Source organism: Plectropomus leopardus, chromosome 12 (assembly GCF_008729295.1).
Source record: "Plectropomus leopardus isolate mb chromosome 12, YSFRI_Pleo_2.0, whole genome shotgun sequence".
NCBI lineage: Eukaryota > Metazoa > Chordata > Actinopteri > Perciformes > Serranidae > Plectropomus > Plectropomus leopardus.
Genome location: NC_056474.1, coordinates 18,132,139 through 18,147,920, shown reverse-complemented (window position 1 = coordinate 18,147,920; position 15,782 = coordinate 18,132,139). Strand labels below are relative to the sequence as shown.

Here is a 15,782-nt window from a genome sequence, read left to right as displayed (position 1 = left end):
GGCTTTTACATGTTTGTCGTTGACTGATACAGTATAGAGTATTAAAACAGGCTATGATACATAAAATTCTGGTGTATCACGGTGACCTGACCTGACTCGGTCACCCTCCCCTTAACTGTGTCAAAGTATTTAAGCCTTAACTGACCTAAAAGACACACTGGAAGTGATTTAAGTGGGCTAGACCCTGAAGATTTGGGTGAAAATGGCACACTTTATGAGAAGTGGTGAAATTTGCACCGCAGTGCAGAGCTGGCCATTTTCCACGGGAAAATCTGGTGCTGTGTATGAAAAAATAGTGCACTCTTCAGAAGATGTCAGGGTTGACTGAATTTGTGATGGAGCTGACCCCACAGACTGCAGTGCACACACAGACCGTCCCAGTGTGTGGCTTTGCACCAGAGGTTCCATTTAGCATGAAAGCATGTATTTCACTCTCTCTCACTCCGTGACAGCTGCAGAACATTTTAGGTCAAGCACGCGTTACATCTGTCAGACTTGTACATCAAATGCAATTCATAAATCTGGCAGGAAGTGTCAGAATATCTGCAGTTGTTCCAGGTTTTTCAAGTTTATACTATAGTTTTTGAGTATTGCAGAATAACTTTTTTGTGTACCTGTTCCCACAAGATATCTAGTGTTGGTGTAGTCATACAAAAAAAAATCCAGAGATGTGATTATGAGCATTTCCTGCATGGTAATTTTTTTCTGTCTTTAGTTAGAAGTTTCAGGTATACCTGGGAAAGTCAGGGAATTTCACAAACTTGTTTACCAGGCCTGGGAGAGTTTTGGAAAAGTCATAGAATTTTGTTGTGTATAATATATAACTTCTGTGGATAACCTTCCACTAATGTGACATAGTGGCAAATTTATTTTCCGTAGCTGTTGATGTAACATAGCTCTAAGATGCGCCGATGTGTGACATTTTGTTTACCATCACATACATTTCTTAATTTTCTCCCCTCTTGTGTCTCACCCTGCGTGTTTGTCAGCTAGCTTGAGTTGTGTTTTAGTGGAGTTTGAGTTCATGTGGTGTCATGAATTCCAAAGTTTCCACAGCCATCCTGCACAATTAAGTTTAAACTGTACTGCATTTTTGAAATAGAGCAATGTTTATGTCATACATTGTGAAGGATAATGGAAATTCTGTTTATAGTAGCAAAATAAATAATACATTTATTTCCTTTTTTTTTATAAGTTAGAGAAACATTTTGAAAATGTGTTCTTGGAAATGTGTGGGAACCCTTTAAAAAAGGCTTTAGTCATCTGTATTAGGCAGTTTAACTTTCCCAATCTCAATATATTGATAAAAAACTTCATTAGACATCAGAAAAATGGTGAAAACACAAAGTCTGTATGATTCAGTTACAATTCTCTCCTTAGTGAATTAGTGTCAGACTTGTTTTGCATGCTTCTTTTCTTACCTTTTTTGTAAACTTAGGGAAAAATAACCTCTAAATTCTTCATAGCTTGCCATCCATTGGGGTCTTGTAAGCTTTATCTGAAGTAGATTCACAGATGTTATTTTCAGCAAACTGTGTGTGCTATTCCCCTGAAAACATTAATAATACATGTTGTTGTCTCTTTTACCCTGCAAAGGCTCGGTAAAAACAGGTTTAAACCCAAAAGCACAACTCTGAGAGCAGGCCAGTAAAATATAAAAGTTCAAGTTCACTTGAGGTTGAAAGCAGGCGAAAGTCAAAACCAGGCAGGTAGAGGAGACGAGTCAAATTTATCTAATAGAGGATCGGGCTGGAGAGCACAAGTCCAAAAGGCAGCCAGAGGAAATGGCTTGGACACTCAGGCAGCAGCACAGCAGACGATCTGGCGAGAAAGTTAATGGACGTGGGCCGGTATATATGCTACTGGGCTAATGGGGAAGTGGGAGCAGGTGGGTGGAGGAGGTCAGGTGAGGAGAATGACAGGAACACAGAGGGTACTGCAGAGCAGATGGGAGTGGCAGGATCTGAAAGGACAGGAAAGTTAGTGTACAGCAAAGGGAACAAGCCCCCAGGATGTGCTCTGATGCAAATTTTACACAGTGGCCAAAAGTGGAAGTACACTGTCCAGGTCCGTCAAGTGACGCTATGGGGCTCAGAAAGACATTCCCCCATTGACTTACATTGGGAAAGGTGAATTATTTTTGTGAGCATCAAAACCCCCACGAAATGACACATTTCACCATCTAGTTTTAAGTCACCCAGTTCATTAACATTTGGAAAGACTAAAAGAGCCACAAGACTAAATTTTTTTAGACCGCAATTGAAGCTAGTGAAGCGCAAACCGGAAGTCAGTCACTCCCCTGGCGGAAGTTACCAGTTGGGCACACTTAGCCGCACTTTGCCGCCGTAAGACTCTAGTGCACATCCCTCAAACTGCCAGTAGATCCAGGTATTTTATGTCCACAAAAAGAGCTTTTTTTGCTTCATGTGGCAATGAGTAGCTCTCATAGGAATGAACAGGGTCCCACCTCCATGGCTGTATTGAGACTTTCTTTAATACACCCATGAGAGGGAAAAGCAGGCAAGGAAATGTGAGACTAGGAGTTGGCTGACATTGTGACATAGCCATTCTGTTTCTATCCAACTGACCTTTTTACCCCACTCCTCCTTTCCCCCTATCACCTCTGTCCTCAACCCACTCATATCTCTCCTCTTCTCTCTCACTCTCCCATTAGGTGGTGAAGTAGGGACCCCGAGGTTCACCCAGTATTTCCGTGGCAGCCTGTCAGGTCTTACAATCCGACCGGGCCGCATTGAAACCCAGAAGGTTATTTCCTGTTTGCAAGCCTGCAAAGAAGGCCTTGATATTAACTCCCTTGAAAGCCTCGCTAAGGACATCAAGGTACGTGGAAAAATGAAGGCGAGGTTTCCAATTCATAACACACACACACACTCCACACTCAGCCTTTGGTGGCTAGTATAGTATCTCCTAACCACCACAGCAGTAGTATAGAAGAGATAAGACACTATATCAAGCAGTGCATGCTGATGTTTTTCATCCTGAAGGAAGCCTAGCATTTTCTATGTTTCTGCATTTTAAAGGGACAGCCCAAATCAAACATATTAACCCCCTTACCTGTTATGCTATGTATCAATCTAGATTTTTTTGGTGTGACAAAAATATACTTGGAAAAACTAAAGATTAGTATCGCTTTCCCGGTTACTGAAGATAAATTGCAGGCCTTGTTGTGAGCAGTTTCATGAAGGAACTATTTTCTGTCTACCGAACAACACCTGAAAACCGTATCACTGTGCAAAAGGAAGCATGCATGTACTCATGGACAAGAGGCTTGTGCTTGTGACAGTGTGATGTATTTTTTAGCACCACAAGCTGAGTGTCATCTAGTTCCATTATACTGGAGAAAAGGCAGACATCTCTTCGGCCGATATCGCTAACACTTTGCAACTCACAGCAAAACAATCAATAAATAGCATAACTAATAAAAAGCACTACAGGTATAAAAAAAAATGTATGTTTGAATTTGGAGTGAACTGTTTAACAGCAAGCCTTAGATGAAGAATCCTTAGAGAAAGAAAGTCTAAAATATTTTATATACCAGTACAAGCCAATGCATAAATAATGTCACTGAGCTCCAACATAAACACGTGTTTGAATCTGAATCTCTGGAAGTTTCTTTGAGGACCAACAGTGTCTGTTTCTGTGTCCAGTTCCATTTTAATCCCGCGCAGTCTGTGCTGGTGGTGGAGGGAGAGGATCTGGACAGTATCAACACAGCCATGACCAAGGTCTCCTACATTAACTCTCGCCAGTTCCCTACGCCAGGCCTCCGACGGCTACACATCACCACCTCAGTACAGTAAGTGCACATATACTTTCATTTTAACTTACACTTCAACATCTATAGTAGCTTTGCATGCACTAAGTATCACATGTTCAAATTCCCTGCAGTTTACTTGTACGACAACACTTTAGCTCGCTGCTCGCTGACCACATTTGTGTTTGTGTCGGTACACCTAAAGACATCATTGTGAGCAGAATCCAACATGTCTACTTTCATAGGGCAAAAAGATCGATTGTCACACAGCACTTTGTCCAAGTTATAGAGCATTTACATGCTGTCACCAAAAACAACCACCACGCCCATTGCATTGTTTTGCAGGACACATTGCACTACAAAAGAAATGTGTTCAAAAGCATCCAGGACACCTCAGCAATTGGTTTGAGTGATCGGATCACAGTGCATCTCGGTGGTCATATATATACTTGTATTTAATGCTGTCCATTTGTGATCATCATCCCACATGCATGTTTATACCAGGTGTACAAGCTCACTGTGAAGTGCAGATCTAATTCTTCATATCGTGTGTGTGTGTGTGTGTGTGTGTTTGGATTTGGATTTTTCCACTTAATGACACACATCTTGGTCATGACCACTAAGGAAGCACATTTTGCAGGCATTGTATTTGAAGGCGCTATCTGGTTGCTGAATAAAGTTTGAGGTCTAAAACTGCCCCTGGAACACTGATGTGAAATGATGCATACATAATGTATAACACAAGTTTGTCAACTTAAGTCCCACAAGATAAAAACAGCCAGAGGAGTTGTGGTTAAAGCTTCAGATAAAGGCTCTGTCAGATGTGTTGTGTCTGTCTTTGACTTTAAGCGACAGAAGTCCCAGTGCGATGGCAAAGGATGGATCATTAGTGTAAAAAACTATTATAACACTAAACAGACCAGCTGGCCATTAAGGACATCAAGCCTTCGGGTGAACAGAGAGACCATCTTGCTGGCGTCTACTTGTCTTTGCTTTTTTTTCTTCCTATCTTGTGTCTGTCTTTCTTTCATTTTCTGTCTGTTTTTCGTCTGTGTGTCTTTCTGTGATTCCATCTCTGGATTTAATTTGATTTGAATTGACTTTGTCTTCTCCCAAGGACAGTGATGTCAGTTGGTCTGTTTGTCCAATATTTGTCCAAAGCACATTATCTTGACAACTGATAGCCACATTGTTATGAAATCACATTACAAACACTTTGGTACACAACATTATATCATGAAAATGTCTGGCTTTCATTGACCATTACAGGGTATTCAAAGGATCAATCTTTTTGATGGCCCCCCTTACGTTTTCTTTTATACCATCATTAAGCTGAAATCTCCTCTCACACACAGGGATAGATTAAAGGTATAGTCAGTAGCATTGTTCCTCGGGGGAGCAAATGCAACTTTCAAATTTGGCCTCTCCTCCTGAATGCATCGCCAACAGAAGTTGCTAGAACACACCCACCCAGCCGGCAGATATCAAACAGCCTGAAAGTATGCATGCAAGATACAGCATTGCATTAACAGTTACAAACATAATGCACCAATTTACACAACTACAGCTGACACCGAGTCTCCGACAATCAGCTTACAACTTGGTATCAGCTGTAGTTGTGTAAATTTGTGCATTTATGTTTGAAATTGTCTCAGACGATCAGCTCACAATGTCAGCTTGGGAATGCTACTGTAAACGTTAAATTTCGATCAAATTAGCGATTCAAATGAATAATTCAAAGCTCAAACTCTGCACCATCTGAATTGTCAAGTCCACTTATAGCCTACTTACACTGCTTGTATTGAGATTGCAAGCTACCTGGGAATATTCCATTTTTGTAATGGAAATATCAATGATATAACGTTAGCAATCTAGCACAAGCTATCCGCCGGGGTGTTTGGCACTTACCTGTCCAACAGAAACTCCACACTGTTCTTCACTCCAAGCCGCTCCTTAAGTGCTCGAAAGCTGGTGAATGCCAACCCAAGGCTCACCCTTGTTTTGCAACGAGCTTTATCCACTTGGCGTTTCGCCTCACTTTGGTTAAAAATTCTCTCCTTAGCCGCTGTGTCCGCCATGTTTGCCAGTCTAAACGGCGAATTTTATCCACTCTAAACCTCACCTGTGCGCTGCCATTGGGTGAGGTGAACACACCCACTCCCCGAGAATACCAAAACATTAAAAGACAGGCACGAGGGCTGAGTCTGCAGACACAGTCACCACCACACATGAACAGGTGCCCATACGTGATGATTGAGCAGGATCACTTTTGCATAGGTCTCTTTTTTTTTTAAGGAAAAGGTTACTGACTATATCTTAAATAACTAAATGAGCTGACCAAGCACAGATCCAGGGGCCCAAAGTGTCAGGGGCCCCCATGGCCTTCATGTGAAAAATCTCACTCAAATTAACACATACTGACCAGGAAGAGGCTCAAAATGACTACAAAAAGATGCAGAGGGATTTAAAGAGACACAGTAACCACAAAAAGCTACCTCAAAGAAACTCAAAACAACAATCAAGACACAAAATGACCAAGAAAGACACAAAATGACTACAAAGAGACACAAAATTATCAAAAAGATACAACATGACTAGAAAGAGACACAAAATTACCACAGAGAAACACAAAATTACCACATTTAGACACAAAATTACCTCAATAAGAGACACATAACAATCACAAGGAGACACAAAAGGACTACAAAGAGACACAAAATATATGCAAAATCACCTCTAGGAGACACAAATTGCCTCAAGGGGGCACATAATGACCTCAATAACTTAACTGGAAAGGGACACAAAACTAAAACAAGGAGACACAAAATTACTAACAAGGGCTGCAAAGTGACCAAATAAGACACAAAAATGCCTCAGAGAGTGACAAAGCCATCAAAAGATGCATAAAAACTACAAAGACACACAAAACCAGACAAAGTCTGTCTTGTTCCTATGTAGGAGAGGTGGTGGAGTGTTTTGCATTTATGTGCCCGTAGGCCCATTGTCTCATAATCTGCCCATGCATACAGGAGGTATGAAAATGTAATAAACGGGTGATATTGACTTCTGCTTGCATAATCAGATTTATTTTCTCATTGCAAAATCACAAACACATGATAAAACCATATGCATGTACTGTATATACTGTAAACTGTTAATCATAAAACAACACAGTACCTCGGGTACCTTTAACAAGACAAAAATACTTTACTTTGGCATAGCTGCATCACAATGACTGTATCATGCTTGACTTCATCTGTGTGTGTGTGTGTGTGTGTGTGTGTGTGTGTGTGTGTGTGTGTGTGTATGTGCTCTCATTGGTAAAGTATTTGTTCATCCTCAAGCAACTTGCTGCTTTTGTGTGCCAGTTTGTGTGTGAGCGTTTAGTTGTATGCTGCATGTGTGTACGGCTGCACTTATTCACGTGTCTGTTCCTGTCTCCACACCCATCCAGTGCCTGTTCATTTGTTGAGCAGCGAATGCAGACAGGTCAAATCAGCTTAGACGTGCGCTGGTCGATAAAGTGAGGGGAGCTCGGGGAGCAGCAACACAGGCTGTCTAACTCTGAACAACACTTCACAGCTCCCCTTGAGATAAAGACAGATAGATCCGCCTTTACACTCAGCAGATATGTTGAATCTGCCGTCTGTGACTGAGGCAAAAACGATAATCTGTCGTCCCATTACATATTGTTGATATTTTTAAAACTCTTTCTGAAGGTGTTGTGTTGTTTGAAAGCTGTGTCTCTTCTTGTGTCACAAGTCCTGCTGAACAGCAGGAGGAGTTCAATAATAATTGCCTCCTCAGTGTTGACAGGGTCAGTTGATTTAGCATTTCAAAACAAGTCTGGCTGGATCCAGGACCTGAAAAGCTGACATCCATCTTTGTCTATTGTCTATGTCTACGCTTATTTTCAAATGAATTAATTTTCCTTTTGGAGATGTATTTCTGTATGGGTGAAAGCAGAGGTCAGGGCTAATTGCACTCAACTTAAATGTGATGTTTCCCTTTATTTCAACATTTTATTTTTGTAACAGTGTAACTTTTTGAATTGCTAGACCGCTGTGGAAGGGATGCTTCAGTTTAAACAGGAATTTTCAGACTCCTATTATGTTATTGACGTTAAACACAGTTTCAGACTGCAATATTGAAACAGCACATGTGCCACTTAAACTTTTTTTTGAGAGAGAGAGAGATTTGGCCATACTATATACATATTATGCATACATTCTACGGAATAAAGGAAATCAAAGAAAGTACCAAATAACTTCAGGGTCCGTGAAGTAGCCCTCCCTTCAGCAAGTAAATTTAATTTTCTGTCCATAACAAAAAACACGACAATCACTTTTTAGGCAGACTTGGAAAATGAAGATGTCAGTATAGAGAATAACTAGTCCATCCCCGGAGAGCCGTGCACTGCAACTACATGCAGACTTCAGGGGATGTTTGCGCCACAACCTTGTGCAGACCACAGACCTATATATTGGTGTAGATTTTGCCAAAAATGCAAATAAACAGGCAAAAAAAATTTGCTTTGTGACAACATAGGTTTTAACCACTGTGAAAGAATGAAAAAATAGCGCTATATTTCTGTCATTTAAGCTGCAATTCCACCTTCAGCCATAATTTGGGTTGCAATGGCAGAATGGTGCTGTTCATGTTTTCACTCATTGAGTCTATGGGCAGAAGAAAAAGAAAGTCAGCCTTATTTATGAAGTATTTTAATACAAAATGGTTCGGGGGCAATGGGTGAATGAGACAGAGGGCTTCGTCAGTCTCTACTTTTGGTAATTCTCAGTGACCATATGCAGTTTCTAATTGATTGGGCAACCAATAGAGGAGAAAAATGGATGCAGGCAGTCAAACAGATAAATGCATAGAGTTTTCCTTATATTTTAGTAGGATTCTTTAGTGGCTGGGGTTCTTATGTGATTTTTTTCAGCATTGAAAACAAGTAGGTGGTAGTCACAATACATTGACATTATGTAACTAAATCCCTCAAATTTGCATGTATTTGTGTTTTAATGTGGAAAACTTGAATTTAAAGTCAGCCTTCACTTAGATGAATCAAAGGGATAACTCAACGAGCTTCAGTTGTCTTTACTTGTTGATGCCACTTGACATGTGTCGCTCATTCAAACACTGGTCCAGACCAATGCACCCTTCAAGCCAGCGGCACTCCCTGATGGCAGTGGTCCACCAGCAAGACAATACACCATGCCACTCCACAAAAACTGTTAGGAATGGTCTGTGGAACGTGAAAAAGAACTCAAAAGAACTCAAAGGCATTGACCTGGCCTCCAAATTCCCCATATCCCAAACTGATTGAGCATCTGTGGGATGTGCAAGTACCTCACCTCACAGCCCAGAGGACTCAATGAATCCGCCATCAACACCTTACTGACAGACACCAGAGGACACCCTCAGAGGTCTAGGGTCAATGTCTTAACAAGTTAGAGGTCTCGTCCTTGATCAGACTTGGCTCTGATCTGTTGAGGCATGGACACAGGACCTCTGGGGTACCAGCACAACCAACATACTTTATGGGATTAGGATCTGGAGATGCCTTTAGCTCTTTGTCACATTTCTTGGGCCATTTTTGAGCATTTTTTGCAGTGTGACATGGTGTATTGTCTTGCTGGGAGGCCAATGCTATTGTGGAGTGCCATTTCCATAAGACTGTGTACTTGGTCTGTAACGGTATTTGGGTGAGTGGTGCGTGTCAGGTGGCATTCACATGAATGCCAGGGCTTAAGGTTTCACAGCAGGACATTGTATTATAATAAGATCAGTGTTATTCACTTTACCCGTCAGTGGTTTTAATGTTGAAGATCTCGGTACAGCAAGGACACACGGACACAGATATACTGAAAACTTAAAGTAACATTACATTCGCTCAGCTTTATGCAGTCCCACATTACATAGAATCACATAGAATCAGGCCACCAAGGAGAAGGCAAACAATCTTGGGTAACTCTGGTCCAGACTATTTACCATGGGAGTCTGGAACATCAAGGTCTTCATCCTGTCTTAACCTCCAGACACCCAGAGCCTCCTCACATAAAGCATGCCAGGCGTGAAAGACTCTGAGGCCTTTCAAAATACCAATGACAATGCACCAATCACACATTCCTTTGTGTCTCATACATACAATTTTTGCAGAGAAACAAAATAAAAACATACAGTGCAGCTAAAACAATAAGTCAATTGTTGGAAAATTGACTGGCAACTATTTTGGTAATTATTTAAGTCATTTTTCATGCAAAAACATTTCATGGTTCCAGCTTCTCAAATATGAAAACGTGAAAACATTTTGAATGCAGAAATAGAGTATTAGTACAGTGTGGTATTAGTACTTTTATTTAGGGAAATAATCTAAATTCTTCCTCCACCCCTGATTATTTGTACAAAAATGCCAAGAAGCCAACATGATTAAGATTGTCATTTTCCCTCACAGTCCAAAAAGAATATTTTTATGGATTTGGACCAAGTGGACTGAGTACATTAAACCAGACTTAATCTGCCTGGATAGACTAATTGGATGAGAATGTGGTATATTTTATGTCATTGAATGGCTCTCTCTTTAATCATTTTTTTCCTTTTTGTATGTCAATATCCAAGGTGAAAGTTTTCGATGTGCAACTTTAAATAACAAAGCTGATGTTGTAAGATAAGTCTACAAGAGCCGGGCTGAAAAATGGTGATCAAATGAACTATAATTTTTTTGTGTTTCGTTTAAGTGTGTGAAAAGCTATTTGATTCTACCTGCAGTGATACTGATACTATGTAAAATGATAGATGTGAAATGAATGCTTTTCCAAAATCAGAAAAAAAGGAAAAGCTGACATGATACCAATAGTTGAATCAAGACAAAAAAGCAGTGAGGTAGTAGCGCTGGTGCTGCTCTGCCTTGTAACCTCTCTCCTCTCCCCTGTCTGTGTGTGTCAGGTGTTTCGGCGAGGACACGTGTCTCTCCATCCCAGACATCAAGTCAGTAGTTATGGTGCTGCCACCCAGTGAACCGAGAATCACCATTACAGGATCTAATCGGCTCGTCAGGCCTGCCAGTGACCTGCGGGGCCCGCTTGGTGTGGCACCCTTCAAAGAGCTTCATATCACCAGCACAGTAATGAAGGGAGACGGCCTTGGAGGATGTGAGTGGAGAGACTGTCTGCATTGTGAAAATGCTCTCATGTCAAAGCTGCCTTGAAGTTATGTTTCGGTTAATGTTACAAGAAATGTAGTTAATGTGGAATTTTATTCCGAGTGAAAAGGTTTTTTACAAGCTATTTTGGTAACACTTTCTAAGACCACATCATGCATTATTAGGGCATTCATAATGCTTTATGACTACACACATAAACAGACATAATGCTTACTGCTGCACTTAATCAACAGTCGTAAAACATTATACATGTGACTTATATGAATGAATAATAAGTGTCAAGTGTCTTATGGATGCCCTTTACTAGTTATAAACGAGAGGTTGACTGATAGGGCTTATAATGCGTTATAAACACCTAAATTTACTTATATACACATCAACAGTCAACTGTAGGAAGGACTCCTAGTATGCTGTAACAGTCCATGCAGCATCATGTGTTATTTTAAGTGTGTGTTAAAAAAAATGAGGTACATACAGTATTAAAGCATTTATAATTTATGCTTCATCATAATGTTTCAGTGTTGGTGTTAAATAAAGTGTAATGCGTTTTCATGCATTTATAAGAATCTGTGCTGCATCATAAGTGATTAACGCCTACCATAAACTAGAATACTTGGAAAATACATTCAAAAGACTGAAGTCTGACATCCTCTCAAATCTTAAGAGAGTTTTTAGCCACAGAATCCAATTTTGCAAAGCCTGGGATCCTTAAGGGTTGCTAGTTGCAAGATTGTTGGCTTCAGAAAGGAACAAAAAAAGTGGACAAAAACTGTTGCAGCCCATATGTGCACTGAATATTTATCATTTTAAATCTGTTTGGACACATAACTAATTTCCTGTCATTTCATGTGCATGTATACAGCCCGCAGACCAGGTGTGATGGAGGTGATGCATAACCTAGACTACTGCGATGTGCTCGTAATTGGCGAGGAACTGAATCCCGAGAGAGAGAGCCTGGAGATTCATCACAGTGTCTTGTTAGGAAAACACCTGGATGCCACAAACTCCACCTCTGGAATATCTGTATATGGTAGGCGGGGCTAACGCTGTGTTAAGAGGAATGATTTGTAGCACTAATGCTCTGTGGTGGGAGGACGTCTGTAAAGCACCATCTTTCCAGCTTCAAATTGTAAAGAATACCCCTAAAATGGCTTGCCCTTTATACAGAAATGAGATGAACATTCACTCTTTATAGAGTGAGACAGCTGTAAAGGTCCCTAAAATCTCCTGTCATATCATATTACAGTTATAAACTGATGCACAGCGCTACATGACATATGATAGTATAACATGTTTTTCCTGCAAGGTGTGGACTCCATGGCCCACTATGAGCAAGCGCTGCGACAGGTGCGCTACAGGAACTGGCGACCTGCCACCGTCAGCGAGCGAAGGTTCAGACTCACCTGCTCTGAACTTAACGGACGTTACACCAGCAATGAGTTCAACTTGGAGGTCAGTTTGATGTCTTAAAATCTCCTTATTTGAACTTTTTCACTCTTGTCTTCCCTTCATGCTATGGACTGTTTATCTAGTCCCTGCCATCTGTCATTTATCTGTTTCTTTTCTCCATTTGCTTTTATCTTGGCTTCAATCTTTCTCCTGCTCACTTAGTTTCTTTCACGCCACATTGTCTTACATCATCTTTTTTATTTTCTTGTTTTTGTTGTTGTACTTTCTTTTTCCTGAGGATAATGCTCTCTGTCCCGCCTCTGTAGGTCAGTGTTCTTCACCACTCAGCACCCGTGGAACATGTCAATCATATGGCTGCCCAACCTCAGTACATGAGACCCGTCCATCACCCACTCATGATACACACTCTCAACTCACACATGTCAGGTAAGCCATAAATGTCATTAAAATATATTCTTTGGTGAAAATTTGCTGCAGAAGATTTTTTAACTGGTTATTCATGTGCTTATCCTATTCCAGCTGTCAGCTAAAATCTTTATTCCCCAAACCAAACACCAGATACCACCAACCTGAAGCAGCTGTTTCTGTTAATCAGATTATTTGGAAATGAAAACAAAGCTAAACATTAGCAGCTATCCTGACAGCCCATGCATGCAAACCTCTGTTAGATTTCCTTTCTGCATGTTCAGTTAGGGCCTACTGTTCTGCTCTTACTTCCACTTCCACACTGCAATGCATGATTATATTGCAGCATCTATTCGTGCACCTTCTTTTCCTTTTCTTTTTATGATAAGATGATTAAACTGAAGATACTCAGCTGTGAAGCACATTGTCTAACTGAAGTGGTGTATCTCCATATCTCAACATTAAACTTTAGAGTATAATGTTGTAAGTGAAAAGAATGAAGGTCAAAACAACAAAAATAAGACGAGTAAAGAGAGGAGTTTCTATTTATAGTACAATATGTAACATTTCCACATTAGAAGTCCAGTGTGGAGGATGTAGGGAGATATATTGGCAGAAATGGAATATGATATAATAAGTATGTTTTCTTTAGTGAATAGTAAACTGAAAAAAGGACACTGGCTATTTGTGTTTTCGTGTTGGCCACTGTAGTTATTTGCCCATCTGTGACAAAAGCATCAGCAAAAACATTGATTTGGAATGTGAAATTACTTTGTTCAGCATTTTTAGCGGTTAAATCATCTGGTCCGTTTGTTTTGGAGAGGAGGACACCTCTGTGAATAACTTGGCTTCTGGTAAAAGCATCTTTTTTCATCTTTACTTATCAGAAAAAAAAGTTGAGCACATATTAACAGGTGCTGAGCTATAGGCCTGTCTCTGCTATGACGAACAACATCACAGTAATACTGATTTGTAAAAACCTGGATCAGAAATAATGTGAGCACTCTGTAAGTTATCAGAGAAAACAGATGAACACTTTGAAGAAACATTGATTTGTAATGTAAAACTGCTTTGCTCAGTGTTTTTACTAGTGTTAATTACTGGGTTTGTTTGTGTTGGAGATTAGGAAACCTGTGCAAATTTTTCGGGTCCTGAGGAAAAAAATGAACACTAATTCTAACCAAGAGAAGTTTACATTGAATCCTCACCTCTATTCTTTTGCATCTCTTCTCCAGGACCAGCACCTCCAGCAGCCACAGTAGTTATTGTGGTTTGTATTGCCGCCCTGGTGGTAATTGTGGTGATCGGCGTGTACAGGATCCACGCCACACATCAGGAGGGGTCCAGAGAAGATGAGGATGAGGTCAAAGACACAGAGGAAGACTGGGACAACTCTGCACTCACCATCACTGTCAACCCCATGGAGGTTGGATGACATTTTCCTTTCAGTTTTTAGGCATTAGAGGATCATCGAGATGATTTATCTTAGAAACGACTCTGTAACATTTGTTGCCGCTGTAAACTGGATTTATGATCTTTAGTGACCTTTACTAAATCATGCTTTGTTTTGTAGAACATAAGAGGAGCTCAGGAGCATGATGAGGAGGTAAAAGAAGAGGAACATGAAGAGGAGGAAGAAGAAGAGGAAGAGGAGCAGGTGGGAGGAATGACAAGTGCCGAGTCAGACAACAGCGACGAAGATGAGGAGGGCGGAGAAGAAGATGAGAAAGAAGAGGTGAAAGAGAGGAAGCAGAAGGGAAAACTAGAGTGGGACAGTTCCTCCCTAACATACTGACCACACAAATATAAACACACACCTGCACATAAAAATACTCTTAACATGTTTGTCTCCCTCTATCAGACACACACACACACATGCAGACATTCCCTCACGCTCACTACATGTTTTTCTCACACACACACACACACACACACACACACACACACACACACACACACAAGCACACAGAAGCAAAATCTCTGATAAAATCATTTATAATCTGTTGCTGGAAAAAAAACACTGAATCTTCCCACGCTGTCATTTTTAATGACACATCTCCCTCTGCTGGACAAAGTCAGAACTACAGAATCAGCTGCAGTCCCGCAGTGCTGATAAACATTGTCTGTATGTACATTATTATTCACATCACAGTCAATGAAGCAAAATATATGATGATGGATATCAAACGAGCACAGTCTTCTCATTACGTGTGCAGAATTAGCTGATAAAATTGGATCAAACTCTTGAATATAGCGACACAAATTCTCTCCATTAACGCAAAGATAATGTCGGCTTTCATCCCAACTTTTAACATGTGCAATTACACGTGTCCTCAGATTACTTTTTGATTGTTTTAAACAGATTGTCTGCAAGATGCTGATCTGTGAGATGTATCCATACACATATTCATTAGTTAACATATCCATAAACATTTTTAAATAGAATTCCTTTGGCCTATATAGTAGGTATAACATAGCTGTGCTGTCACTCGGTGTATTTCCTCTTTTCTCATCTTTAACTGAAAACTCTTTGTCTGTGTGATCAGTGCTGAGTTTCTCTGAGTACATCACAGTGCTGTGGTTCTGTGGCCTGGACACTAAAGAGAAACAGCATCCTGGGTATGTTATCTCTCATAAACATTCCACATTTGTCCTGAATTTATAGAGGAAACAGACGTATTACCTGTTTGATATCTTTCACCTTTGGTTTCTTCAAAGTATTTCAAAGCTAAAATGATTATTTTGCCCTTTAGCTACTGAGCTGATGGGAAGAGTTGATTGTAGCTGAAGTACTCGTGGAACCAAAACAGCTGTTTGTTTGCATCTGTCTGTGTACCAAATCTATCCGTACTGTGGCCTATTGTAGCTCTTACTGTTTAGGGTTAGATCAGTTATCTTTCTTTTTTCGGCTGATGAACTTACACAGATACAGAGATGATGATTCTACTGATATCCGTCTTTCTGTTGTTTTTAATTCCATGGCAAAGGGAGCCCTCTATGCAATTATGGGCCCAGTCTAAAGGACCA

At 40.4% G+C, this 15,782-nt stretch overlaps 1 protein-coding gene across 1 annotated transcript in view; it reads left to right on the top strand.

Moving 5' to 3' along the window:
• clstn2a (calsyntenin 2a) overlaps positions 1-14,675 on the top strand; it is a 101,636-nt gene extending 86,961 nt beyond the window's left edge. Inside the window, exons 14-21 of the mRNA XM_042497529.1 lie at positions 2,675-2,841; positions 3,669-3,817; positions 10,724-10,929; positions 11,803-11,970; positions 12,247-12,392; positions 12,656-12,776; positions 13,991-14,181; positions 14,329-14,675. Of these exons, the coding sequence (XP_042353463.1) occupies positions 2,675-2,841; positions 3,669-3,817; positions 10,724-10,929; positions 11,803-11,970; positions 12,247-12,392; positions 12,656-12,776; positions 13,991-14,181; positions 14,329-14,550 (1,370 nt within the window). The 3' untranslated portion in view covers positions 14,551-14,675. The remainder of the gene's footprint in view (positions 1-2,674; positions 2,842-3,668; positions 3,818-10,723; positions 10,930-11,802; positions 11,971-12,246; positions 12,393-12,655; positions 12,777-13,990; positions 14,182-14,328) is intronic.
• The last annotated feature ends 1,107 nt before the right edge of the window (positions 14,676-15,782 follow it).